This window comes from Sitophilus oryzae, unplaced genomic scaffold, assembly GCF_002938485.1.
Source record: "Sitophilus oryzae breed Bouriz unplaced genomic scaffold, Soryzae_2.0 scaffold_1067_pilon_pilon, whole genome shotgun sequence".
Taxonomy (NCBI): Eukaryota; Metazoa; Arthropoda; class Insecta; order Coleoptera; family Curculionidae; genus Sitophilus; species Sitophilus oryzae.
Window position 1 is genome coordinate 412,387 of NW_022145690.1, and position 27,434 is coordinate 439,820.

The following is a 27,434-nucleotide window of genomic DNA, read 5'->3' on the forward strand; positions in this document are numbered from 1 at the left end:
GTGATAGTACTTACAAATTAGTACCACGCAGCAGATTGAAGGTATAATCAAACTGAGCGCTTCGAGCTGGGCCGCTTAGCAACAGAGCACATTCTCCATTGTCGAGTCCTAATTCTAATGGTTGGTATTGTACGATGGAAAACACTAGATTTATTTTAAGTAGCACTAATAGAAATGTCCATATATGGAGCTCATTTTTCCTGCAAAGAAAAACAAATATTATAAAACGGAAATATAAACATTTTTTTTGTAAATATACACGATGAGTCTTAAATAAGTGGAAATATTTCACGGCTGGTAGATCTCGGCAGAAGAATTTTCTCCTTACCATTTTTCCAAGTAAGTTAGGTTAGAATAACCGAAATATTCAAGTTAGAAAATTAAAAAAAATATATATATATATTTATTTTTAAAAAGAAAATTTTGAGAGCCACCGGATATTTTCTGTATTTGCATTCCTTTTAGTGCCGTAACCATAGAGTAAAGCTGTAACTATGGTAATATCAGAGATTAAGAAATTATACCGTGGGAAAATTTGCGGTGAACAGGCAGTTCTAAAAAGTTTTTGAAAAATATACAGGGAAATTTAAAAGAAAATGCACTATATGCGAAATAAATCTCATAGACGTGTTCCTGGGGTCGAAATATACCACTCCTGAAAATATTTGCACTTATTTAAGACTCATCCTGTATAAAGCCTATTCATTGAGAATATCTATAACATCTGTTTATCTTGGTGAACGAACTGAATGTTGTCTATCGAAATCTTCGCTCGTATGAAAGACTTTCCTAGCTTAATAATTTCAGAGACATCAACAGTCAATAGCATCACAAACCCTACTGTTTTATATTTCAATTCAGTTTTTTAAAGACATATAGATAAAAATATACAATCCTTGATTTTTAAAAAATTATACAGGGTGAGTCTTAAATCAGTGCAAATATTTTCAGTGCTGGTAGATTTCGATAAAAGAAACAGATTTTCTCTTTAAGTTCAAAATAACCGAGTTATTAGAAAGTAATAATTAGTTAGTTAAGTTAGAAAATTAAAACAAAATGGTTTATTTTTAAAAAATGTTGAAAGTCACCGGATATTTCCTGTATTCGCATCCTTTTATTAGAGGTTAAGAAATTATACAGTGGGGAAATTTGCGGTGAACAGGCAGTTCCAAAAAGTTTTCTAAAATATACAGGAAAAGTTAAAAGAAAGTGCACGTTTTTCAACATCTTTTTTTTGCAAAAAAAAACTCATACGTGTTCCTGGGATCGAAATGTACCAACCGTAAAAATATTTGCACTTATTTAAGACTAAACCTGTATAATGTCATTCAAACACTAGAGAACGCTGCAATGACAGCCGATTTTTAGTTATTTAAATTATTTGTTAAAAGTTAAACTTACAATACACGAGAATAAATAATTTCAAGAATACTTGAAATTATTTCAAGTATTGTGTCCCATTTAATAACACATACTGTGGGAAAATTTGCTGTTGTTTGGGAAAGCTCCAAAAAGTTTTCTATAATATACAAGAAATTTTTAAAAAAATGCACGTTTTTTAATATATTTTTTGCGAAAAAATCAAAATGTACCACCCCTAAAAATATTTGCACTTATTTAAGACTCACCCTATATAATGTCATTCAAACACTAGAGAGCGCTGCAATGAGAGCTGACTGTCAGTTATTTAAATTCCTTGTTAAAAGTTAAATCCCAAATACACAAGAATAAATAATTTCTCTCCAAAATACTTAACTTCGTTTGAAAAGTAATAATTAGATTTAATTATATTGTTGAAAAAATTAATTTGTAAAAGAAGGTATAGTATGTTTATTTTTTAACAAAAAAAAAATTCTCTGTAACTATAATTAATTCTGAAATCATATATTATTTACATCTGATTTCGACATAGGCAATCCAAAAAAAATTAAGAAAAAATAATCTACTTTCGACAATTACAGACTTACTATTACAGACAATATAAAGTCTATTCATTAAGAATATCTATAACATCTGTTTATCTTGGTGAACAGACCTAATGTCGTAGTCGAACTCTTTCCTAGCTCGTTTGACAGACTTTTCATGTTGAATGATTTGAGAGACATCAATAGTCAATAGCAACACAAACCCTGCTATTTTATATTTCAATTCGGGTTTTTAAAACCATATACCTACACTCAGCACTCAAATGCAAACAAACGCAACTGTTAATTTCCAAGCCAACTGGACGCCATTTTTTTTTCGATCATACGGTAGATACCCATAACTTTATATCGTTTGGAAAACGCCAGCATTTTTTTAAGTTCATAGCAAACCATGATTTCCATTAAAACAATATTTTTATTTCTGACAATAAGAGCAAGTATAAAAAAAACTGCCTACGCCACTGGATTGTGCTTAAACAAGTGCCTTAAGGACATTTTTACAGAATTTTATTATTCCGCGAAATAAAAAAGATATGGGCAATTTTCAAAATGATCGAAAATTCCAAAAGACCCCGTATCTCAGTTGGCGGTGAAAATATCGACAGGCGCACGGTGGGGTATTAGCATGAAAAAGGTGATCGAAATTCGAAAAAGCAAATGTGTTTAAGATTTCCCAAAAAAAGATAAATGATAAGTTAAATCATCTCTGCCATGAATGGCGTTGCTATGGGTGTGTTTAGTTGCATTCATTTGTTTCAACGAAACGTTAAAGTTGTTACTTCTCACAGATAAGAGGTAAATGGCTAAATTTTATGTTTAAAATTATAAATTGTTGTTATTCTTGTGCTCTTTTTACGTTTATATTATCGTTTTGATTGAAAATGGCTCAGCAAGCTGCAGGTATGTATTCTACAAAAACGTATTATTTATTTTGATATTCTCTATACTAACGATTTTTTTTGCAACTAAAAGTTAGGCGTTCAGAAAATTTGATTAAATTTGTGACATTTTTATTATACTTAGAGATTTCAGTTGCGCATTTCGAAGAATTCAGCATATTGTCTATATACGTTTTACTTAGTAGACATTGGGCTTTCATACAGTAAAATAAAATACTGCGACTTTTTGCGATTTTGCTGATAAAATGAGAAAAACATTCTTGGTTTCCTCTAATTTCCAATCAGTGATATACTAATGCGAGGTGTAAACCGCGATGGCATTGTTGTGTACAAAGCGATCGCATTAGTGCCATTAGCAGTATAGCACAATTTGGCATTAGTAGCGACTTTAGTGGTATGGGCATTGCTCGCGGATCAGTCGTAGCATTAGTAGTAGTAGTTGCGATATTACTACTGGCACTGACCGTGAAAACACTGGAACAGTGATTTTTCTTTCTTTTTTTAGAATCGACGAATTATCCTTTATTTTGTTCATATTATTTCCTCTTTAATTGAAAATAGCAATAATTTATATAAGGTCTACATAAAAAAATTTCGATCAACTATCAGTGTCAAATACCCCACTGTGAGGCGGTTTATGCCATTAAACATGTCTTAGAAATCGAGCACATGACATCTATGTTGGTATTGCTCTTATTTAGTCAGGAAATAGGTTTTCTCTGTTAAAACAGAACAATTTCGACCACCCTGAGTATCCTCTATTCCTGTGATTGTAAATAAATAATATTAATATTCACAAATGTCCTAGTTATAGTATTCCCATAACACAACACCAGTTCATGACACTTTATAAAGAATAGAAAAAATTCTCAAACACTCCTGTTTGATTATAAAAAAATACATCCTATTGTTCACCGTGACAGTCGATCAAAAATAGCAATAAACAATCTGTAACAATACCATTTAACAATAAATAACACCTCTTTACAGGATCTGATGAAATATTAGTCACGACTGCTTAGCAAAAAACAGATTTAATCGTTTGCGCAATCTCGTTCACGCCTACTTGATTGTTTATTCCTTTGAGATATTAATCTTAGCCGAAAAATTAATATATGCGACATTTTGTTTTACATATGGAAAAAGTAAAGTATTTGCGAAGGCGCTAAATGGTTTATGACATATATTTCCAAAAATGGGAAATATACATTTTTTAGTTGTAAGTACTATATTCTGTTGCAATCTTTTAATCTCATATTTTTCAAAAAAAAAAGATTTCCTCAAATTTAAGATTTGTCAACACTCATGAACTACTGGTTTGGTTGAATGGAAAAATGGTCTTGTCAAATGACAAAACAAAACAAAAATTGTTAAGTCCACAAGAACTATAACATCTTCTTCTTCTTCTTACAGTGCCATACTCTATACAGAACGTCGGCCTCTAGTCTTAGACCGTTGGGGATTCCCATTCCAGATTATACAGGGTCGTTCACCACATACGACACGAAGTACTGTAGCTAAGCAATTAGATTTTTACAAATAGGTCTGTTCACTAAAAAAAAAATTTGCCCTAAAAGCGGTAAAAAATTAATGTTTTAGTATTATAATACCAATTAAATAACTTTTTTTTCAAAAAAAATGAACTCTTGAAGAGAGACTCTTGAAGTTATGCGCTCCGTTCAAATTAAATAAACGCGCTCTCATTGGCCTGACGTCACATGCCTGCCGCACGCTGTTCCACTTGCGACGGCAAGACCGTGATTCAGTTTGACTGTGACACTCAATGTACTTCAATACAAGGTATGAAGTACATTGTGACACAATACAAGACATCAATACAAGGTGACACTCAATGTACTTCAATACAAGGTATTGAAGTACAGTCGACATTTATAGCAGTTACATTATTATTTTTGTTGTTGAATACCGTCAAAGAAGTTGTATTTGTTGCTAAATATGGAGGAGGGTTTCCAGAAAGGAGATTCACATAATTTACCGCAAGTAGATGTCAATATGGTACCGTATGATCGAAAAAAAACGGCGTCCAGTTGGCTTGGAAATGACGATCGATGACATTTCCCATATAATTTTACATATAAAATGTCAGCTATCTTCATTTCATAGCCTTCGTTGACGCCGTTTTTATTCGATCATACGGTATTTGACTTTCTCGCGATGAATACTGATTATAACCAAGTTGAATCCAGTGGTGTTAAAGCCTTTTTACAATATGTTAATAACAATAACGAAATAGGGAAAAAATACTTAGCACAAATAAATCTGCAAATGTTAGCAAGAGGTGTTGAAAAAGGAATATTTTGCGTAGCACACCCCAATTTTGAAACTACAAAGGCAAGGAAATTACTGTTATCAACGGTAAATATGATGAGGATTTTACAAAAGGTCTTATTGACTCTGCCATACACTTTTGGAAAACCAACATTTTTAAATTACTGTATGCAGTTTTACTGAATAAACATTTAAGATCTTAATAAAAATATCGTTTAGGAAACCATTGTTTTATTTAGAAACAGACATAGTATAATCTTAATGTACTATTGTATTATAATGGGTTTTTGTAAGTTTATTATGGCACAGAAAATACTAACTATGTTATCTAGTTTTTGAACCATTGCTGAAGAAATAGTAGAGTGGGGTCCTAACATTTTAAAATGTCGCAAGCGATTTATTATACGTTCAATATGTATTCGCAAACTTTCAATTCGTTTTGTAAATAGAACGTCATCCTTGGTCATTTTTACATTACTTACAACAGTTGGAGGTCTGATTAATGTTCCTTTTTTTGCCCTTAGAGATGTTTCAATTTGTTTAAAACCTCGGTCTGCCATAATAACGTAATTTTCTGGAAGAACTTTTAAATATCCACAATCTTCAAAAATTGCAACATCGCTTGCTCCATACCCACAAGATATAAAGTTTATGAAACCATCAGGAGGGGGGTACATGATATCAAATACTTTATAGTGTTACACTTTTTATACTCGGACCAAGTCAGCGCCTGTTGAACAGGGTCGCTATGTTTTTGAATTTCAATTTCCAAGCAGTCGATGATAGACTGTACATTGTAAAAAGATATTCGAAATTGAATGGGAAGATTTGAATATATAAGGAAAACTTAAACAATTAGTTTTAAAAGTAAAATTTGATATAAAAATTGCCGACTCTGAACTGTCTGGAACTTAGAGAGGTAAAAAGTAAAGTGCGTGTTGAAAAGTAGAGTAAAAAGCGACATCTTGAAACTGAATTGAATTAAAAAGTGTGATTAAGTGTTAAAACTATACCTAGTAGATCCTTTGTTTGCGTAAAATACAAACGTGTCTGAACAGAGGCTATAGGTATAATTTTACAATAAGGACTTTCCATCGACTAATAATAATTGAAGGGTCGTTTATGACTAAGCGTAAAACAGAATCGGTACAAATAATTCTGAATACAGTGGCGTAACTTGTAGTACAGATAAAACTTGACTACAACTATGTAACCTAATCTAATTAAATCTAGACAGGGATACAAGAAAACGGCGCAACGGATCCGTCTGTTATGTCTGGTAAAGCGCTACGCGCGATTAGCGAGCATGTGACGTCACACCCACGGTAGCTCTCCTGGCAGCGTTTTCCCGCCTCGACGAAAGGATTCAAATTGAATTACAAATAACTCGAAAAGTATATGAGTATTTGTTTTCAAACTTTGTACGGTCTTTCAATATGCACAAATTTATAATTTGCAGTAGAAAACTAAATTTTCTTGACAGACCTATTGTAAGTTTGAGGTTCGTTGAAGGACTAATAGAGCTACAATTCAAAAATACTTTTACAAGATACAGAGTGTCCCAAATAAATAAAAAATATCAAAGTTTTATTTTTTTAAATGGAACACCCTGTATATTATTAAATTTTTAATTTCTACGGTTAAAATAAACGTAAATTTGATTAAGGTTTACGGCATTTTAATCCCACCGTTTTTGAAATATTTAGGTTTTTGTCAAAATACAGTAATCATTTTAATGCTTCATTTCTCTAGGCGTATTTAAGTTTTTAAAACCAAATATTGTACTGAAGTATTTTTATTTACTAAATTTTGTGTTGCAATAATAAAAATTACCCTACCTTATACAGAGTGTCTAAAAATTTATTTTAAATAATTACTAGATTTAAACAGCAATAACTTGTTTAATTTAAATGGAACACCCTCTATATTTTAGGAGAAGCAGATGCAAAATTTAATTGTCTATGAAATTGTATAAAACCATTTTTTACATATCTATTCAAGTTTTGGTAGAAAATGAATTTTCTTATATTTTAGACATCATTTATCAATATACCCATGGAATATTGACATTTTAGATTGTTTTTAAAGAAACAAATATACAAAATATACAGGTGCTAAAAACGATAATATTACATTTATTAATATATTAGACATTTATTATATTTTATATACCAGTCCGTTTATATACAAAAAAAACCTATTTAAATCTTTATAAAAGAGTATTCCATTAATTAAATATACCACCATTATTTCCGCCCAAATATTAATTAATTACATACTTAATTATGTTAGTTAATAAATTATTCCAAATCAATGTGGATTTGAATCAGAAATCAATATAATAATAAGTTATGAAAATAAATATCTCTGGTATAAATAAATTTTTAAGGTGTTTCTTTTTACAATATTCATACAAAACTCAGTTTTTTAGTATTTGAAGCAATTATTATTAATAAACGCAAACAATTGAATTCTGGAATCATATTAATTGGTCCTCTTTAACAAATATTTAAACGGTTTTTTTATGTTTTAATGAAATAAACAAACTATATCGACAATATTCCATGGGTATATTAAGAAATGAGGTCTAAATTATAAGAAAATGCATTTTCTACGAAAAACTTGAAGAGATAGATAAAAAATGGTATAATACAATCCGAAGTGGGAATTCTGGTTTATTAGTTCTAGTTCCTCCAGAGGAGTAGTTCCTTGAACTAGGTCTTTAGTTCACAATAGTTCCCGACTAACATTGACATCCCTGTTACTTGCTAATAGGTTTCGTTGTTAGTCAGAACTATTCACAGTATAATCTGTATAATAATAATAATAGCTCCCGTATATAGCGTTTAACGCCTTGGGAGTAGCAAGGTACAGCCTGCCATACTATAGCCGTTCGATATACAAGGAAGGTAATGTGGCTAGCATTACGTTTCAACCGCCTATTATTACCTCAGGATTGTGAATCCCAAGTACTCATTTAAGGCTGAGTAGACTAGGTACCCAAACTATTTTTATTTTATTAAAAATAGTCGGCGATGAAATTCCGGCTGTGGGATTCGAACCCACAACTTTGAATTGGTAGACGAGAGCTGTACCTCTACGCCACCGGGCACCTGTATATGATCTGTATAATTTTTATAATGTACGAAATATAACGAGACGTGTAATTGCGTATGTTAAAAATATACAGGGTTGTTCACCACATACGACACGGAGTATGGTAGCTAAACGATTAGATTTTTACAAATTGTAAGTTCTGGGTTCGTTGAAGGACTATTAGAGCTACAATTTAAAAATATTTTTACAAGATACAGAGTGTCCCAAATAAGTTAAAAATACTATAGTTGTATTTTTTTAAATGGAACACCCTGTATATTATTCTATTTTAGATTCTACGATTGAAATAAAGGTAAATTTGTCTAAGGTTTATCACACTTAAACCTTACCGTTTTTGAAATATTTTCAATTTTATGAAATTGCACTAAAAATTTTAGGGCTTTATTTCTCCAAGGGTATCAAAGTTTTTAATACTAAATATTTACTGAAGATTATTTATTGATCAGATATTGTGTTGCTATAATAAAAAATTTACTACCTTATACAGAGTGTTCAAAAATTTATATTAAATAATTACTAGCTTTAAACGGCAATAACTTGTTTAATTTAAATGGAACACCCTATATATTTTACATGAATCACATGCACAATGTAATTGTCTATCAAATTGTATTATACCATTTTTTACCTATCTCTTCAAGTTTTTGTAGAAAATGCATTTTCTTATAATTTAGACCTCATTTATCACTATACCTATGAAATATTGATATTTTAGATTATTTTTAAAGATGTAACAAATTTTCAAAGAGTACAGATACTAATATTGTCGATATAGTTCGCTTATTTCATTAAAAAAACTGTTTAAATATTTTTTGTTAAAAAGGACCAATTAATATGATCCCAGCATTCAAACTACATTAATTGACCGTTTACGTTGATTAATAATATTTGCTCCAAATACTCAAAAACTAAATTTTGTGTGTGTATTAGACAGTGTGGTAAAAAGTAACACTTTATACATTTTATTTCATTTTTTGACGAGTGCTTATTTATAAAAACAGAAACGTTCATCTTCATAACTTATTATTATATTGATTCTGAGCCAAATTCACACACACATTTATTTAGAATACTTTATTAATTAAACTAAAACTAATTTTTGGTCGGAAATAATGGATATGTATATTTAATTGGTATACTTTTTCACAAAGATTTAAATAGTTTTTTTTTGTATACCAATGGGCTTGCATTACATTTTGTACATATATGTTGCTTTAAAAAAATCTGAAATGTCAATATTCCATGGGTATAGTGATAAATGAGGTATAAATTATAAGAAAATGCATTTTCTACGAAAACTTGAAGAGATGGGTAAAAATGGTATAATACAATTTGATAGACAATTATATTGTGCATCTGATTCACCTAAAATATATAGGGTGTTCTATTTAAATTAAACAAGTTATTGCCGTTTAAAGCTAGTAATTATTTAATATACATTTTTGGACACTCTGTATAAGGTAGTAAAATTTTTATTATTGCAACACAATATCTGATCAATAAATAATCGTCAGTAAATATTTAGTATTAAAAAACTTTGATACCCTTGGAGAAATGAAGCCTTAAAATTTTTACTGCAATTTCATAAAATTGAAAATATTTAAAAACGGTAAGGTTTAAGTGTGATAAACCTTAATCAAATTTACCTTTATTTCAATCGTAGAATCCAAAATAGAATAATATACAGGGTGTTCCATTTAAAAAATACAACTATAATATTTTTACTTATTTGGTACACTCTGTATCTTGTAAAACTATTTTTAAATTGTAGCTCTAATAGTCCTTCAACGAACCCAAAACTTACAATTTATAAAAATCTAATCGTTTAGCTACAATATTCCGTGTCGTATGTGGTGAACAACCCTGTATAGGTAAGTTTTATTGTAGATAAAAAAATAAAAAAGAAACTCAAATCAGAGTTTAAAAAACTATATCACAAATCAATTGGAGCGAATAATACGAACATTTTACGAAAAATTGCATTTTTCCTCGCGTCAAGCCCTTTGTTTTGGTCTAAAAATTCAGAATATCTACTTCGTTTTATAAGATATTTCCTAATTTTAAGGACCTAAAGTAAAACATTTCCATAAAATATTCAAAGAACAAACTAAAAACATCTCTGATCTGCCGACTGAATATATTCCCTTGTACTGTGGTACCTCAGTCCTTTCGGTCCGGGACAGGTAACATACGGCTGGCACTCTCCACTCCCGCCTAGCATCGGCTATGATCGGGCATGTTTTTTAAGTAAGTACCGTTTTGGAATTAAAAAAAAAACGTGCAAAGATATCGCAATAATTTTATTTTTACATGAAAGCCTGTACCTTAATCTACTTTTCTACATAATTTCCGTGAATATTGAGGCACTTGTCATAACGTGGCACCAGTTTTTCAATACCCTCCTCATAAAATTCTGCCGCCTGACTGGTTAACCACTGTAACACAACAGTTTTGACTTCGTTATCGTCTTGAAGACGCTGACCGCCCAGGTGTTTCTTCAAGTGCAAGAATAAATGGTAGTCACTGGGCGCCAGATCAGAGCTGTATGGAGGATGATCTAGAGTTTCCCATTTAAAAGATTTGATGAGATCTTTGGTCCGATTAGCCACATGTGGACGGGCATTGTCATGCAGCAAAACAATACCCTTACTCAACTTGCCACGTCTTTTGTTTTGGACTGCACGGCGCAGATTGTTCAATGTCTCACAATAAGATGCTGCATTGATTGTCTCATTACGAGGCAGAAACTCCACTAGTAATACTCCTTTTCTGTCCCAAAAAACTGTGCACATGATTTTCCGGGCAGACATTGTTTGCTTAAACTTCACTGTTTTGGGTGATGATGAATGTCGCCATTCCATGGACTGTTGTTTCGATTCTGGTGTGACGTAGGCCACCCATGTTTCGTCACCAGTAACAATTTTGTCTAAAAAATCTTCACCTTCATTGTGGTACTGCTCAAGGAAAGTCAATGCACTGCCTAAACGTTGGGTTTTGTGCAAATCCGTCAACATTTTCGGAACCCAACGTGAACACAATTTCCGGTAATTCAAGTTCTCGGTCACAATGCGATACAAAACACTACGAGAACATTGAGGAAAGTAGTCGCACAATGATGAAATTGTAAAGCGTCTGTTTTCTTTCAACTTTTCGTCCACTTTCTGCACCAAATCTTCATTAACGACCGAAGGACGCCCACTCGGTTCTTCATCATGCACATTTGTGCGGCCATCTTTAAATGCTCTCACCCATTTCTTTACCATTCCATCACTCATAATGTTTTGTCCGTAAACTTCACAGATCTCACGATGAATATCGATCGGTTTTACGCCTTTAGCACTAAGAAATCGTATGACAGCCAGTACTTCACAATCGGCGGGGCTCACGATTGTCGGAGGTATCTTAAACACTCAGTAAACAACGTATACAATGAAGAATCAGACTGTACTGGCGTCTGTGCATAGACAAGAGATGTAGGTAACCAGCGCGCATGCGCGGAACGCCGACCGTAGCGCTGCGGCGGCGGAATCGCAAAACGGTACTTACTTAAAAAACATGCCTCGTATATCGGTCACAGTTTCGATCCCGGAATAGGTCCTGAGGAACTAGTTCTTTGAGAGACCGGGAACTAGTTCCTTTCATTCCAGGGTCGGAATAGTTCATTGGAACTAGTTTGTTCACGAACTACACACCTCTGTGTTGTACGCATCTTTCGATCGCGTAGATTTCTGCCTGTCGTTTAAGTTACAATATATTTAAATATAGTATGATCGAGAAAAAAAAACATCAAGTTACCTTTTTGAAACACCGATAAATAAAAAAAATGTCTCTATCTGGTGTACGTCAACAGTCGTTATTTCTAATATAATTTGACATCGTTTTTTTCTCGATAATACGGCATTTTTTTTCTGATATACAGTAATAATTTATCTATGTATTGTCTAGACATCTCCAACAAAAGCTACGACCTTGAGTTTAAAAGTAAAACACTCCTACGTATCCGCGTAAGCTTTTATCTATATAAAAAGTGAACGGTACATGAAACGTGCGACATATTAATATAGACAGGCTAAGTACTGTTATTTTTATACGTCATTAGATACCGTGCCTGCCGTTTTGTTGACCGATCGACCACAAAGATAACCGCAGCGCTGTTAATTAAATTTCGTTTTGTTGGGTATTTATAGGAAAGTTTGTGTATATCTTTTTTCTCTCTGGAGGTAGTTAGTCGACTAGATGTCAGAACTGTCAAGCGTTTGGAACATGTTAATTTATGAAATTGGAGCGTATCAAAGGTGATTAAACTAATACTTTGTTTTGTTGGGTATTTATTCTTATTACAGTACATCCAACGCCTGTCATTTAGCAGTGATTATTTCCCTCATCGTGAAATGGACCAATCAGCTAATCTAATTTTTCGAATAAATTTTGTTTAGATAAGTGATTAAATCCCAAGACCAGTTTAACAGCGATTATTTTTTCGGCTTCCTTTTGGGTTTTCTTTTTGTCGTTTATCACTAATTCTGAGAGATTTTGGCAAAAGTTCATTTAAAAACATTGATTTGCAACTCATATGTATGACTTATAAGTCTGTCCAACGAGAAGATCCTTGACAGTGATAGATGTGTCTGTCATTTTAATTTCAATGTAGTTTATTGTATTTTACAAAGAAATAAGTTGGTACAACTGGAACGCATAGCAGGATATATTTAAAATTTGATTGACAAGATGACAAGTGATTACTTAAAAATATTGTGAAAAAAACTGTATAAAACTGAAAAAATGTAATCGAGTTATTTTATTTAATAAAAACGGTATGTGTTAATACAAAACAAACAAGAACAAGACACTGCATACCAAAAAAATATAAAAAAGAACTATTATTTACTTTCAAGCTTTATGAAACTACCCGCATTTATGATTATATTTATCAATATAATTTATGTACAAATACAAATTTGTAATATTCCACAGGAATAAATAAAACAACATAGGTAAATAAAACAAACTATTTTAATAATAATAACACCTACCAAATTTTATACCTTAAAGGTTGATTAATTAACTTTAATCTTAATTTTTTTAAACCAGGACCTTTTGACATTATTTTTCTGCAGTACTAAAATCCATTATTTACCTCTCGTGTGATGTCGATATTTTACAGCTACTCCAGTTTTTAGTATATGTTTAGTTTAGTATCTCGTGGTAGAATCTATATGGTAGATCCTTCTACCATATACGAGATACACTTATCTACGACGAAATGGTATACAAACTACAAACTTTATCGATGGCAACTTCATTGGTGTATAAGACTTTCTGCCTGGACAGCGAGTATTAACCATAAACTGTGCTCTGGGTCTACAGTTAATTTTCACTCGATTTTTCCTCCACTTGACTTCAAAAGACACAAAACACACGTAATAATACGAATCAAAATGCATCATCTTCCAAAACGCAGGGTATTTAACAAAAGTTGACAGAAAATTATAACCTATAATTTGGCAAGACTTTGACAAGCGTCAAAAATGACAAAAATCTAAAGGCGAGTTCATACGCATCGGTGTCCGTTTGTCGTTCATCGTTCCGTCAAACAAATAAAAATGAAATACGATCTGTCATTTTTTAAATAAACCCATAAAACTGGTTAAAAACAACAAGACACGACGCATGACGGATTTATATTTAAACCCATCCATAGATAACTTAAAAATTATTAGAAACTTTTTTTAGTAAAATAAATAGATTGGTATGGGACGTCATTTGCTTTTCTTCTGTCATCGTCTGTCGAAATCTTACCTGAGAAAAAAAACACAGTATAATAACGATTTTAATCGGTGAAAACTCCTTATTCGATATTATTTTGAACAAATAAGTGGAGAAAAATACGTCAGCATTTGATATGTTGACATGCGAAACTGTCCTCGATGCATTGTTGGGATGCGTAACCAAGGTAGCAGAAGCACAAACCTTACTTACGAGACGTCATTTTGAAACGTCTTTAAATTTTATTTACCGCTGCCTGTAGTGAAAATGAATTCACGGTTTAGTTTTTTATTTTTTAAAATGTTAAATTTTATAGTTAATAAAATTCTTATAATTATTTGCTTCATCCTAAGTCATTCGCTTCATTCTAAATCATTCAGGAAATAATCTAGCCGTATATCAACCTATAAATTTAATTGATTAAACTACCCAATTAATTATTTGCATGATTTTGATTTTTAGAAAATAGTCTCATGCACAATAATTTTCTGGTGCAAGTACATACTCGGCGAGGCGACCCGAGACGCCACAAAGAATTAACGATTTGTACATTGTTATTGGTTAGGACCGTCCTTTTTTGTCACGTCTCGGGTCGCCTCGGCGAGTGTGTACTTCCGGCATTAGAATAAAGCCCTCGATCGCTTCGCGGCCTCGCGTTTTCATTAAATTATTGTGCATTCAACTATTTTCCAAGCAAAATCACGCCCAAAATATATTTGAATAGTTTAATCGATTAAATTTATAGGTCACGTGATATAATATAAGATTATTTTTAATATAGAACCCAGAAATATATAGAACCTCATTTTCGTCCAGAACAAGCAGGATTTAGGCCTCTGTGATCATGTGTGGATTACATAAATACTCTCCGTATATAGTCACGGAATAGGGTTCAGCTGTTCAACTGGCAAATTCCCGGTTCTTTTGAAACATCAAAGAACCGGGACTCGAAATAAAAATTCCCGGTTCTTTCGGTACTAGGGAATGCAATCCCGCAAACCCGCGGGATTAAAGCAGTCAATCCCGCGGATCCGCAAAATTGCGGGACTGTAAACAATAGTCATACATTTGGTCCTAAATAGTACAAAAGGCATTGTACATTTTGCATAGGCCCACAATATATTGATATAGTGTGTATCTTAAACTAGCTGTACAGAAATTTGAACCGATGTATACAGGGCGTTCAAAAAATATATTTGATATTAAATAAACTTAAATTTTATTATATTTATCTACTTATTTTATAAATAAAAATATTATTCTGATGTTGAAGTTTTTTTTAACTTGTGATAGTTATCTGCTTTTAGATACAATCTATATCAATAATTTTTTGGCATATGCAGAATGTACAAAGCTTTTTGTACCATTTAGGACCATATGTATAACTAAAAATGCATATTTTTCAAAAAAACGCCGTATTTTCCTTAAAACAAAAAAAAATTAAAAAGCCTATCAATTTTTTTTTTCTAATTTCAATACAGATTAGTCGTACTTGGTAAAAATGTCGATTTTTTAAAAATTGTAAATTTGCGGTAAAAAAGATTCTTGACCAAATTTTCACACTCTTATGAAACACCCTGTATACGAGAATTCGCTAAATATATTTTCGAAAACCATATAGCATCTTAATCACAATAGATGCATATAAAACCTGGTCCAAACCGCATCCCAAAATCTTTTTTTGTTCAAGTTCCTATTCAACTTTAAATTTACTCTAAAATTTTGCTTGTCCCGATAATTACATATGTCCGGCAGTTTATTTGACGAAATTGTCCACAAGAACTAGTTAAACGCTTTTCTTCACTTACGCACATACGCCAGAAAGAAATCTAACAAGTAACCTGTTTGTTTCACTTATTTTTAATGGCCAAGCCGTAAGGGGAATCCCCCGGGTTCCGACCGTCGACCGGTCGATTCGGTTACCAACTAGTAATAGGTCGATCCCGCGGATCCCGCACGGTAAATCCCGCAACTTTGATCCCGCGGAATCTCAGAGGGATCCCGTGTTTGCGGGATCCAGCATTTGCGGGATTGCATTCCCTATTCGGTACCGATTCTTTTTACTCGTTAATAAAATGTAATTAAAAAATTATTTTTTGTTACATGCGAAAGTTCATTGATACTTTCTAGCGGTCGAAATCAAACCCTTCTAAATAAATAGTGATGTTATCACTTATTGTTCTCACTTTTGAAGTTCTTTTGAAGTTCCTATAATCTAAGTATTAACAATTTTTGAAGTTTAGATATGTTATTTTATTATTAAGTACAATCTCAATATATTAGTTATATTTTATGTTGTTTTTATAGAAATTTGCATTTTTTTGACCGATTATTTAATAATTATTTTCATTAAAAAACACATATTTCTATCGGTTTTATTTATCAAAAAACCATTTCTTGCTTGCTGATTGACGAAATGTGCCATCATTGAACAAAAAATTAGTCAGTACCGAAAGTACCGAAAAAAAACGGGAAATCCCGGTTCCTTAGAGGCGTGGTTCTGAAATTCTCGGTTCCGACAAACGGCTCCGGTTTGGTTGTGAAACCCTATCATGGAATAATCATTGGAATGACGTTCGCCTTTATACCTGATATTCGTTGATTTTGAGCATGCGTTTGATAGCCTAAAGCACCAATCTCTTTCGCCACCCCTCAACAGAGCTTGTATTCCTAACAAAACAAAATTGTAAAAATCATAAAGCCTCTCTATTGTGAGGCTCAATGTTCAGTTTTGCATTGCGGAGTGAATCCATCAACATTCGGAATGGTTACCGTCTCTTTTTAATATCCTCTTTGATGATATTCTAAAGAGAACAATTTCCAGGAATCATCGTGGAATATGGTGGACTCCCTTCAGAATGTTAGAAGATCTGTTATGCAGATGGCATCGGTCTCCTTTCTCATAGTCACGCGGTATTGCATCAAAACTACTTGACTTGATAAACGAAGCTCGAGTTGGAGGTCTTAAGATCAATATTAAAAAAAACTAAACCGATGAGAACTTTATCATTGTTTATCATTGGAACAACACCTGTAGAGGAGGTAAATACTTTTACTTCCTTAGGTGGTATAATCTCAACCAACAGAGGCACAGAGCAAGATATCATAACTAGAATAAACAAGCCCAGAATAGTATTTGGAATGCTCAACAATATTTGGAGATCTAGACAGTACTCTCAATTTACTAAGCTTAAGATTTTCAATTCGAATGTCAAGTCACTATTGCTGTATGGTGCAGAGACCTGGAAAATTACATCGCAATTAATTAACAAACTCCGAGTTTCCATAAACCGCTGTCTGCGAAAAATTCTAGGAATATTCTGGCCAAATACTATCAAAAATGAGGATTTATGGAGCTTGACCAACCAGAGGCAGGTGTATAACGAGATCAAACTTCGGAAATGGAGGTGGATTGGTCACACTTTAATGCGAAGCGGCAATAACATCGCTGGCAGAGTTATTGAGTGGAATCCACAAGGCCGTAGAAGACCTGGTCGTCCAAGATACACATGACAAAGGACAATTAAAAAGGACATCGAAGCAGTAAACCGATCATGGCGAGATGTCAAATCAATTGCCAACAACCGAACCCGCTGGAGAGCGTTTATCGAAGCCCTATTCTCCACGTAGGAGTAAAGGACAAAATGTGTGAAATTAATGATTTTTAATGTACAGGGTGGCTCGAATTCGACGCTCGTCATTGGGATTTCGGAAAGCGTAAAAGATACAGGATCGGTTAAATGGAGGCAAAGTTGCGCAATTTGATGCTCAATAAAATGCCGTATTGCATTTTGAAAAATTCCGAATACTTCCGAATATATTAAAAAAAAGGAATTTTCTATTTTGTTTTCAATTGTTTCCTGGCTTTATTTGTTAAGATAACTTAAAATGAAAAACACATTTTCATGGCCACTTTTTCTACTCTATAACTCTATGTGATTAAATACTGACTCTGACGTTTCGGCTTCTGGCGACCATCATCAACTTAATTTGTTTTAAACATGGACCTTTTTTGAAACAATTCTTTATCAACACATATTCTTTTTATTTACATACAATTAACAATAAATTCTCTAAACAGTGCTTAAGAGCTCTGGTCTCGAGAATACATGACGTGTTGAATCAAGAGATTACTTAAAACCTAAATATGCTTTAATTTGTTTAACAAACATCCTATAATTCTGTATACCTCTTATGTGCCCCGGTACCTTGTTAAATACCTTAGAAGCAAGGACCTGATTTTTTTTTTCAATTTAATTAAATCCTTTCATCACTCTTAAAACATTATATATAGTCATTTTGATATTTGCCGACGTTTCGTACAGAAAATTCCACCACCAGAATATTTTATGCAAAAAAAATAAATAAAAAAATAAAAATGCAATACGGCATTTTATTGAGCATCAAATTGCGCAACTTTGCCTCCATTTAACCGATCCTGTATCTCATACGTTTTCCGAAATGATGAGCGTCGAATTCGAGCCACCCTGTGCATTAATATACCATACAATTGAAAAGAATGGCGTGCAAGACGGCTGGGGAATGACAATCGATGATAATTATGGCGAGGTCAAGCCCTAGATGTCATTACTTGGTCCGTACTCTTCTTTATCCTTTAATGGCGCTTACTGTCAGTTGGTCTTAAGAAGTTTCTCATTTATTTTTATATCCTGTAAAAATGATTTTTAAATGGTTAGGTAAAAAAATGATTTTAGTAAATGATGTCTAGAGATTGACCTTGCCAAATTTATCACTGATAGTCATTTTCCACCGTTTTATTCGATCATACAGTAGTTACCTAAAACAACTGGCGTCTACTATTGTTATTTATAGGTGATCTTCTAAGTTGAGACAAAAGTAAAGAATATTATAATACTGGATATGGATAGAACCAGTTAATTTTGAGTACCCATTTACATTACAGATACCTATAAGATAAAAAGTTGCAAAAAGAAAAGGCTATCTTAATATTGCGAAATATATAATATAAAAACAAACATTAATTGCTTGCAGATTTGTGTAATGGTATTAGATAGTCATCGGTTATTTAAAGTATGTACATATTTATTACTACCATTTACCATAAATTCGAGTCATATTATATGTATATTTATACGAACTCGTTCGTATTTTTTATGGGTTATATCCTTGAAAGAATTTTCACCTTCGAGGTTTGAGTACGTTATGTTTTTTTAAATTTTATATTGGTTAATAAAAAAAATAAAATAATAAAAAAATAATACATAAGGAATAATCCTAGATTTACATGGTTTATATCTCATTTTAGTAATTAATGGCAACTTCTTTGTGATGTCATCATTTTTTGAAAAGGAAAATATATGTTGTAGTTCTTTTATCTACAGAATGTTAAAACATAAAATTTTTTTTTCGCAAAATTACTATAAATCATGCATTTTCTACGTTTCATCGCACAGAAATTGTGTCTTTCATAAAACAACAGCCTCACAACGTCCAAGCATAGGTTTTTCACAAAAAATCCTAAGATAAAACTTAAAACGACTTCGAGCGCAGATGCGTGTGAACTTGACTTAAGATTTTTGAAAACCTTACCTATTCAAAAGTCTTTAATTATGCAGATAAATAGACAGACAAATAATATAGAATATTAAATTGTGAAAAAAAAGGCAAATAGGTCAACAGGCCCGTTTCTGGGATATCTGGCGCCTACGTGCAGCATTCTTTGGTGCGCCCTTTTTATATTTAAATCAATTATATATTTTAATCTTCTTCTTAAGTTCTCAAAAATTTAAAGAATTTATATTCTGCGACAAACGAGCAATATGTAATTGGAAATGTAAAAAAACTATTCTAATTAAAGTACAAAAACATTTATTAAATAAATAAAACAAACAAACCCACAAAAATATTTAGTAACAAAAATAGTACCCTAAAGAAAAAAACTGACCCATTTTATATGAAATACATAAAAACAATAAACTAAAAATCGGAAATAATATACATGTTTCGAAAATAGACAACTATGAAACTATGATCCCTTCCCCGACACAAACGGTACATTGTGAGACAGGAAATTGTAGAGAGAAACAAGCCCTATAACATAGGATGCAACATTTTAATAAACAGCGCTGTCCATAAAATCAATAAAATGTAAAATATATGAAATAATATACATGTACTGATTTCTTTCGAAAATCGACAACTATGAAACTATGAACCCTTCCCGGACACAAACAGTACATTGTGAAACAGGAAATTGTAGAGAGAAACAAGCCCTATAACATAGGATACAACATTTTAATGAACAGCGCTTTCTATAAAATCAATAAAATTAAAAATATACGAAATAATATACATGTACTGATTTCTTTCGAAAATCGACAACTATGAAACTATGATCCCTTCCCCGACACAAACGGTACAGTGTGTGACAGAAAATTGTAGAGAGAAACAAGCCCTATAAAATAGGATACAACATTTTAATGAACAGTGCTTTCCATAAAATGAATAAAATGAAAAATAAATAGATGAGATCAAAGTGTTGCCGACAGATTGCCCTAGACTTGTTGATTCGGTGCGGCCAACGCAAAAAAGACGCTAAGCAAACTTTATCCTATGATGTATGTTTAAGTATTTGTTTATTGGCAAGAAAGCGTATCGGTTTTTTGTTACAAAGTACTGATTGACCCTTCGATTTTGCGCCCACAAAATGTTGCGCCTACGTGCCTATAGCCAACTATGATTTCCATTTAAAAAATTATATTTTTTATTATTTCTGACCAAAAAAGTAAGCATAGAAAAAACTGCCTATGCCACTGGATTGTGCTTAAAAAGTGCCTTAAGAACGTTTTTACAGAATTTTATTATTCCGGGAAATACAAAGTTATGGACAATTTTCCAATTGGTAAAAAATTCAAAAAGACCCCGTATCTCAATTGGCAGTGAAAATATCAACTGGCGGTTTACGCCATTAAACGCGTCTCAGAAATCGAGCCCATGACATCTATGTCTGTTTTGCTCTATCTAGTCAGGAAATAGGTTTTCTCTGTTAAAACAGACCAATTTCGATCACCCTGTACATATTAGATACATTATTTTTTTGACACCCTGTATATTTTTATAATATTGCGAATTGCTTTTGCATTTTGGTTCGTGTTATTACGTGTGTTTTGTGTTTTTTGGAGTTAAATGGAGGGAAAATCGAGGGAAAATTAACTGTAGACCCATGCAGAGCACAGTTTATAGTTAATATCCGGTTCGCAGGGACCCACCAATAAAGCCTAACTATAAGCCAAATTTCCAAGGCTCTGACTAAGTAAATAAATAACTATTGTGCGAGTGTAGTAATATGACATCACTACACTCAATGCCTGTTGGATGTTAGGTTAGGGGAAATTGCTATTCTGATGTAATTTTGGTTCACTCTGTATAACCGAATAACTTTAATATATCAAAATCTTTTATCTTATTTAAAAGCCATCACATCTCAATTATTTTTATCCATTGACACCCTGTATACCTGTGAACCCCTACTTAGAATTTTATAGCCACTATTCTCTTAACCAGTGAGATTAGAAATGATCTTTACCAAAGAAAAAAATGACCGAATTACATCAGGCAACCAGTTTTTTTTATTATCTTCGAGTGACATTTGATCATGTTACAGTTTCGACTAAATCGGACAACGTAGGTATAAGAAAGGATACAAAAAAAACTTGTTTTTTTGTCGGCTACTGGTCGAAAATATCAAGGGAGAAGTTTCGAAGGATGTCAAAAACCCTGAGAAAAGATTACTTTAGTTGTAATTCGTAATAGAGGAAATCCTGCATGCTGCTTCATCTGCAAGGCGTGTCAAGGAATAGTAGTTAGCATTGAATCATATTCTAAAGTGTTATCCGATGTTCGTGGCTACTACTTTCGCTTTTGATGGTCTAGATGATTTTTTTATTGTAATTAAAGGATTTATTTTATAATAATAGTTATTTTTTATACAAGACGATAAAATGGTATTTTATCGTCTACCGAAAAGATTGATTGATGAATTTCGGGAGACAATAATGCAATTTTATCGTCGTGTATAAAACAATATTTTTTTCCATAGCGGGTTACGTTTTAAAAAATATTCATAAATTATTATTTCAAGGAATTTATTACGAGTAGAAAAAATATTGTGCTGGGTTGGCGTTGGTTTCTATGTAATTTAACCATGGTACAAAGAACACAAGGTATGATCGATAGCGGCTCCAATTTCGTTCAGTTTGCGCATACCACCTGTGACGTCACTAGGAAAACAATGAATAAATAAAAAATAAAGAAAGTTGACAGGAGATCTGTATTTTTTGGGGTTATGGTTAAGAATTGTTTATTTTTAAGACTTTTTAGTTCGTTTAATTTAATAATTACTAAAACCAGCAGTTCCAAAAATATATTTAAAAATAATAATTATCTATTAACATGGATTTGGTCGATAATTAGTTTATTTCTATATTCGGTATAAAATTGTTTATTAGGTTTTAGTTTGCGATGTTTATGGTAAATGAATTTTGTGTTTATTGCCTCTGAATTCACATGAGGACAGAGATGAGGATATCTATGGAAAAGTAACCACAAGAGGAATTGTTACATCATTTAAAAACCAAAACTTGAAAGTTTATTGTTTCCCATCGAACAGTAGAAAAATGCCAATGCAGATGAAAAAAAATCATTGTAATTGTGATAGAAGTAATTCCAAGGGTGAAGTTTATTATAATTAGTGGAAGTAATTCCAAGGGTGAAGTTTATTATAATTAGTGACCTGTGCTTCTTTTATATGTTAGATGTTTCAGGTTTTGAGAATAAATCGGTTGAACGAAACCCAAAATTTAGAGGAAAAGGATTATATAGCTCAAATTTCCTTTAATGGTAGGCAATTATTCAATGCAAATTAACTTTTAAGTGACTGAAATACTAAATAGTTTACAATATGGTATATCATTAAAAATATATTTTACTTTTAGGTACAATTAGGGCCCGATACATTTCAAAAGTAGAATATTATTTTATATTAAATGAGGTATTGTACCAACAATCAATTTATATTAATACCGGAGATTAAAATCACAAAATAAATAGTTCTTTTTTATACTACAAAAATAAACTATAGAATACAACAGTATTTAATAAAATAAATAAAAGTTATGTCCCGGCCGAGATTTGAACTCCGGTCTCATTCCTAGCCCGACTCCTTATGCCCTGCTCCACAGTAAAATTAGCGATAATTCAATGTGGTATATAAACAAAAACAGGTTTATAACAATATCTTGACGATTTGAACTGGCGCGCGAGGCGTGCTGACCAATAGCGCCTGTTATCACATTTCACTATATTTTTATTATATTATACGGTATATAAACAACACTTGATTGGGGATATAAAAGTGTCTTGACATTTTACTGGCGCACTTTTCTTAACAAAATAGCGCCTGTTATCACCTGTGACGTAGCGACCAACCTGCGCAATATCATACCTTGTATTCTTTGTACCATGTAATTTAACAAATAAATAAAGCTGTCTCTTTAGTTGTCAGTTTTGAGTCAATATTTTTTAATTCTCTTTCGTGTTGATTGCTGATTGAATTGGAGCCAGAAATGGCTCAAAACGAAATAAGTAAATTACCAACAGATATTCAGGCTGAGGCGACAAACGCCATATCCAAACTACTTCCATTTAAATCCCGAATAACTTAAGAAAGGAAACACAAAAATTTTCAAAAAACGTGCGAGAAGAAATAAAATTTTTAACCTATCGTCGCTGTTAAAGTATCGTTTAATCTACCCTTGCGGCAATTTTAACAGTTGCTATAGAAAAAAATAAATATTTTGTGATTTGATTTAAAATACTAAATAACCAAAACTGTGATTTTATTTAAGTGATGTTAAGTGTAATATCAAATTCGGGATATAGAAAAAAAATCATTTTAATTTGTTATTTTGATATACCGGGTTTGTCTGGAAAGTGGCTCACCCATATAACTTTTTTATTTTTTCATTTAAAAAAATGCGAGTTTGTATGTTGAATGAAGTATATACGAGCTCTAACAACTAAATGTTCGGAGAAACAAAAATTTATTAAAAACCTTTTTTTTAATTAACTGAATTATTTACATTTAATAAATACATAAAAATATATTAAAATCTAACAATTCTAATGAGTATTTAAATAGTTTAGTTTCTATAAACATTAAAATAAACTGCAAGCCAATAAATAAACAAAAATATTGCACAATATCGTGACAACTAAATGTTCGGACACTTTAAAGAATAACTGTTCTAATATGGCGTTACATCGGCATGAACTTTTACAACCACTGCAAGTCTGTTTGGCATTGTTTTTATTAATGATTGACATATGCCAGAGTAAAATTTTGCCATAATTCACTTAATATCATCGTCAAATGGGCAACAGTTTCTTGGGGATCTTGGCACAATTTTTGTTTTGTTTTATGCCATGTACCTATGTTTATGTTTCGATAACATTAAGGTCCGGACTGTGCGAAGGCCATGAGGGGACCTTGATGTTCATGTCCCTAAACCATTTTTTAGTAGTTTTAGCCGTATGGCATACCCCGCCATCCTGTTGAAATATAAAATTATTGTCCTGATCTTTACCAGAACAATTGGTTACAAGGACCTTCCCACTTGACACAAAAATATTTTTCAAACTTTTTTGATTTTTTGACGCATCAATTATGCCTTCTACCACCTCATACTTTTCTGGGCCTATTTTGGACATACACCTTCAAATCATAATGCCTTTAGGAAATTTCACTGTCCTTTTGAGGCAATCTTTATCAAATAGACACTCTAGCGGTTTCGATTATATTTATTATATCGATATTAAGTTGGCTCATGTGCACATGTAATGCATGCATTTGCGATTGGAATAATTAGCGTCGGATTGGGAAATAATTAAATATTTTACCTTAATGTCATTTTTGTAGTTTGTGACATCAGAAGTTCCAATCCGACGCTGATAATTCTAATCGCAATCTGCAAGTTCAAGGATTACATCTGCACGCGTGATCTTTATGAAAGATGGACAGAGGAATTTCCTAAAGACATTATGCTTTTAGAGTTTATGTTCGCAATGGGTCTAGGAAGGTATGAGGTGGTAGAAAGGCACAACTAATGTGTCAAAATATCAAGAAATTTTGAAAAACAGTTTTGTGCGAAGTGACGAAGAAGTGCGAAGACGTGCGAAGACCTTTACCAGGACGTGAATTTTATATTTTAACAGGATGGCGGGCCATGCCATACGTCTAAAACTACTAAAAAATGGTTTCGGGACATGAACGTCAAGGTCCCCTCATTGCCTTCGCACAGTCCGGACCTTAATGTTATCGAGACATGTGGCATAAAACAAAACAAAAATAATTGTAAAGTGCGTCTGCTGGATCTGTGTCTATGAAAGGAATGCGGACAAAAAACATTTAAATAAACAGCAATATATTTTATACGTCGACTTGACGAGTACGTCAGCGCAAATCGCTCCGCCCACTCATTTTACTGGCTACTTGCAAATTTGTCGAATTTTTATTGATGGGACGCGTCCTCTAATTTTTTACGAAAAACATCGAGAGAATATCGTTTCCCCTCTCACGGATACCCCGTAGCTACAGAACGGACAGACGCACTGTACCTCGATCCACGATCCCCAAGAAACCGTTGACCATTTGACGATGATATTCAGTGAATTATGCCAAATTTTTAGTCTGGCGTATATCAATCATTAATAAAAACAATGCCAAACGGGCTTGCAGTTGTTGCAAAAGTTCATGCCGATGTAACGCCATATTAGAACAGTTATTTTTTAAAGTTACACTTTATTTTAATGTTTATAGAAACTAAACTATTGAAATACTCATTAGAAATGTTAGATTTTAATATATTTTTAATGTATTTCCTAAATGTAAATAATTCAGTTAATGAAAATAAAGGTTTTTAATAAATTTTTGTTTGTCCGAACATTTAGTTGTAACATAGGGCTCGTAACATAAATTAGGATAGAATGTATTGATGTATTAAATTGTTTTTGGTCACTTCCTGTTCCACCGGAAATGACTACTACTTTTGATTTTTAAATGGTACTCTCGTCATATTTCTACTTCGATAGAAAATGACACTGTGAATAGAATGACATATCATATGTCAACTTTTTACATTTTCACTTGAAAACAAGTCTTATTTGAAATTTCAATCTAGAGTGCCATGACTGTGTAAAAAACACTAATTTTTAATCAGGAGCCTTGGAAAAATAATTTTGATCGGTTAAAAGATGCCTAAATCGTATTTTTAATCATTTCTCAATTTTGTTAAATGAAACGAGGGTGGTTCATTAGCATATTTAAAAAAAAAAACATTTTTTTGCGAATAATTTGGTACCATACACTTGGTATTTCGAGGAGTCAAATTTTCGTTAGGAACCGCATGTTACAATTTCAACAAACCATATGCGAAAATGTCAAAAGTTGATATGAAAGTTTTTTATCGAATAAAGTAGAAATATACCGTTTTACCATTTACGGATACCATTTACGAATCAAAAGTTGTAGTCATTTCCGGTGAAACAGGAAGTGACCAAAAACAATCACCCATTTTATGTCATATAATCCAATCCTAATTTATGTCATATACTAACATACCAAATCTGTTTTTTTCTTCTGAAAAAATAAAGAAGTTATAGGAATGAGCCACTATTGAGACGCACCCGGTATATATTATGTCTATAATTTCTTGTATATTTTTTAAATTCTTATTATTAATTGAATACTACCAGCCAACTGAACAAAGTCAAAATGACGGGGCTGGATCATATTACAAACTATTATACAATGTTACAGTACTAATTTTTTCAAAAATAATAATGGTCTTTGTTTTACGCTATCTTGGTATTTACGGTTCACAACCCGGTGGGAAAATAAAAATACCCACTATATAAGGGGAAGTTGGTCAAATAATGGACAAATTGTATATATTTTATTTTTTAACCCAACAATGGGTAGTTCAACTATTGACTCAATAATTTCTCTAAATGACGTTCTTTATCCCGCTACTAAATACGCTAAAATATCATCACCTGGAGTGTTACAAAAGTGGCTCACCCCTATAATTTTTTTATTTTTTCAAAGACATATAGACTCTGTAGTACAATAGACTCTGCAGTTTTAACATAGACTAGTGTTAACATAGTAGTTTTAAATTTAACAGTCTCTCTCTGGATTGAAATTGAAAATACTATTTTTAAGTTCAAATATCAAAAGTTGACATATGATATGTCATTCTATTAATAATGCCATTTTCTATTAAATAGAGTAAAATAATTCCGAGGAGACTATATAAAAATCAAAAAAGTTGTAGTCATTTCCGGTGAAATAGGAAGTGACCAAAATAATAGATGGCTATTTTCTTTACCTATGCCGAAA

General features: G+C 32.2%; 1 protein-coding gene across 1 annotated transcript in view; it reads right to left on the reverse strand.

Moving 5' to 3' along the window:
• Nucleotides 1-27,434, reverse strand: part of LOC115879375 (peroxidase) — a 115,977-nt gene that overhangs the window by 22,761 nt on the left and 65,782 nt on the right. The window contains exon 2 of the mRNA XM_030896168.1: nucleotides 15-200. Coding sequence (XP_030752028.1) covers nucleotides 15-200 — 186 coding nt within the window. The remainder of the gene's footprint in view (nucleotides 1-14; nucleotides 201-27,434) is intronic.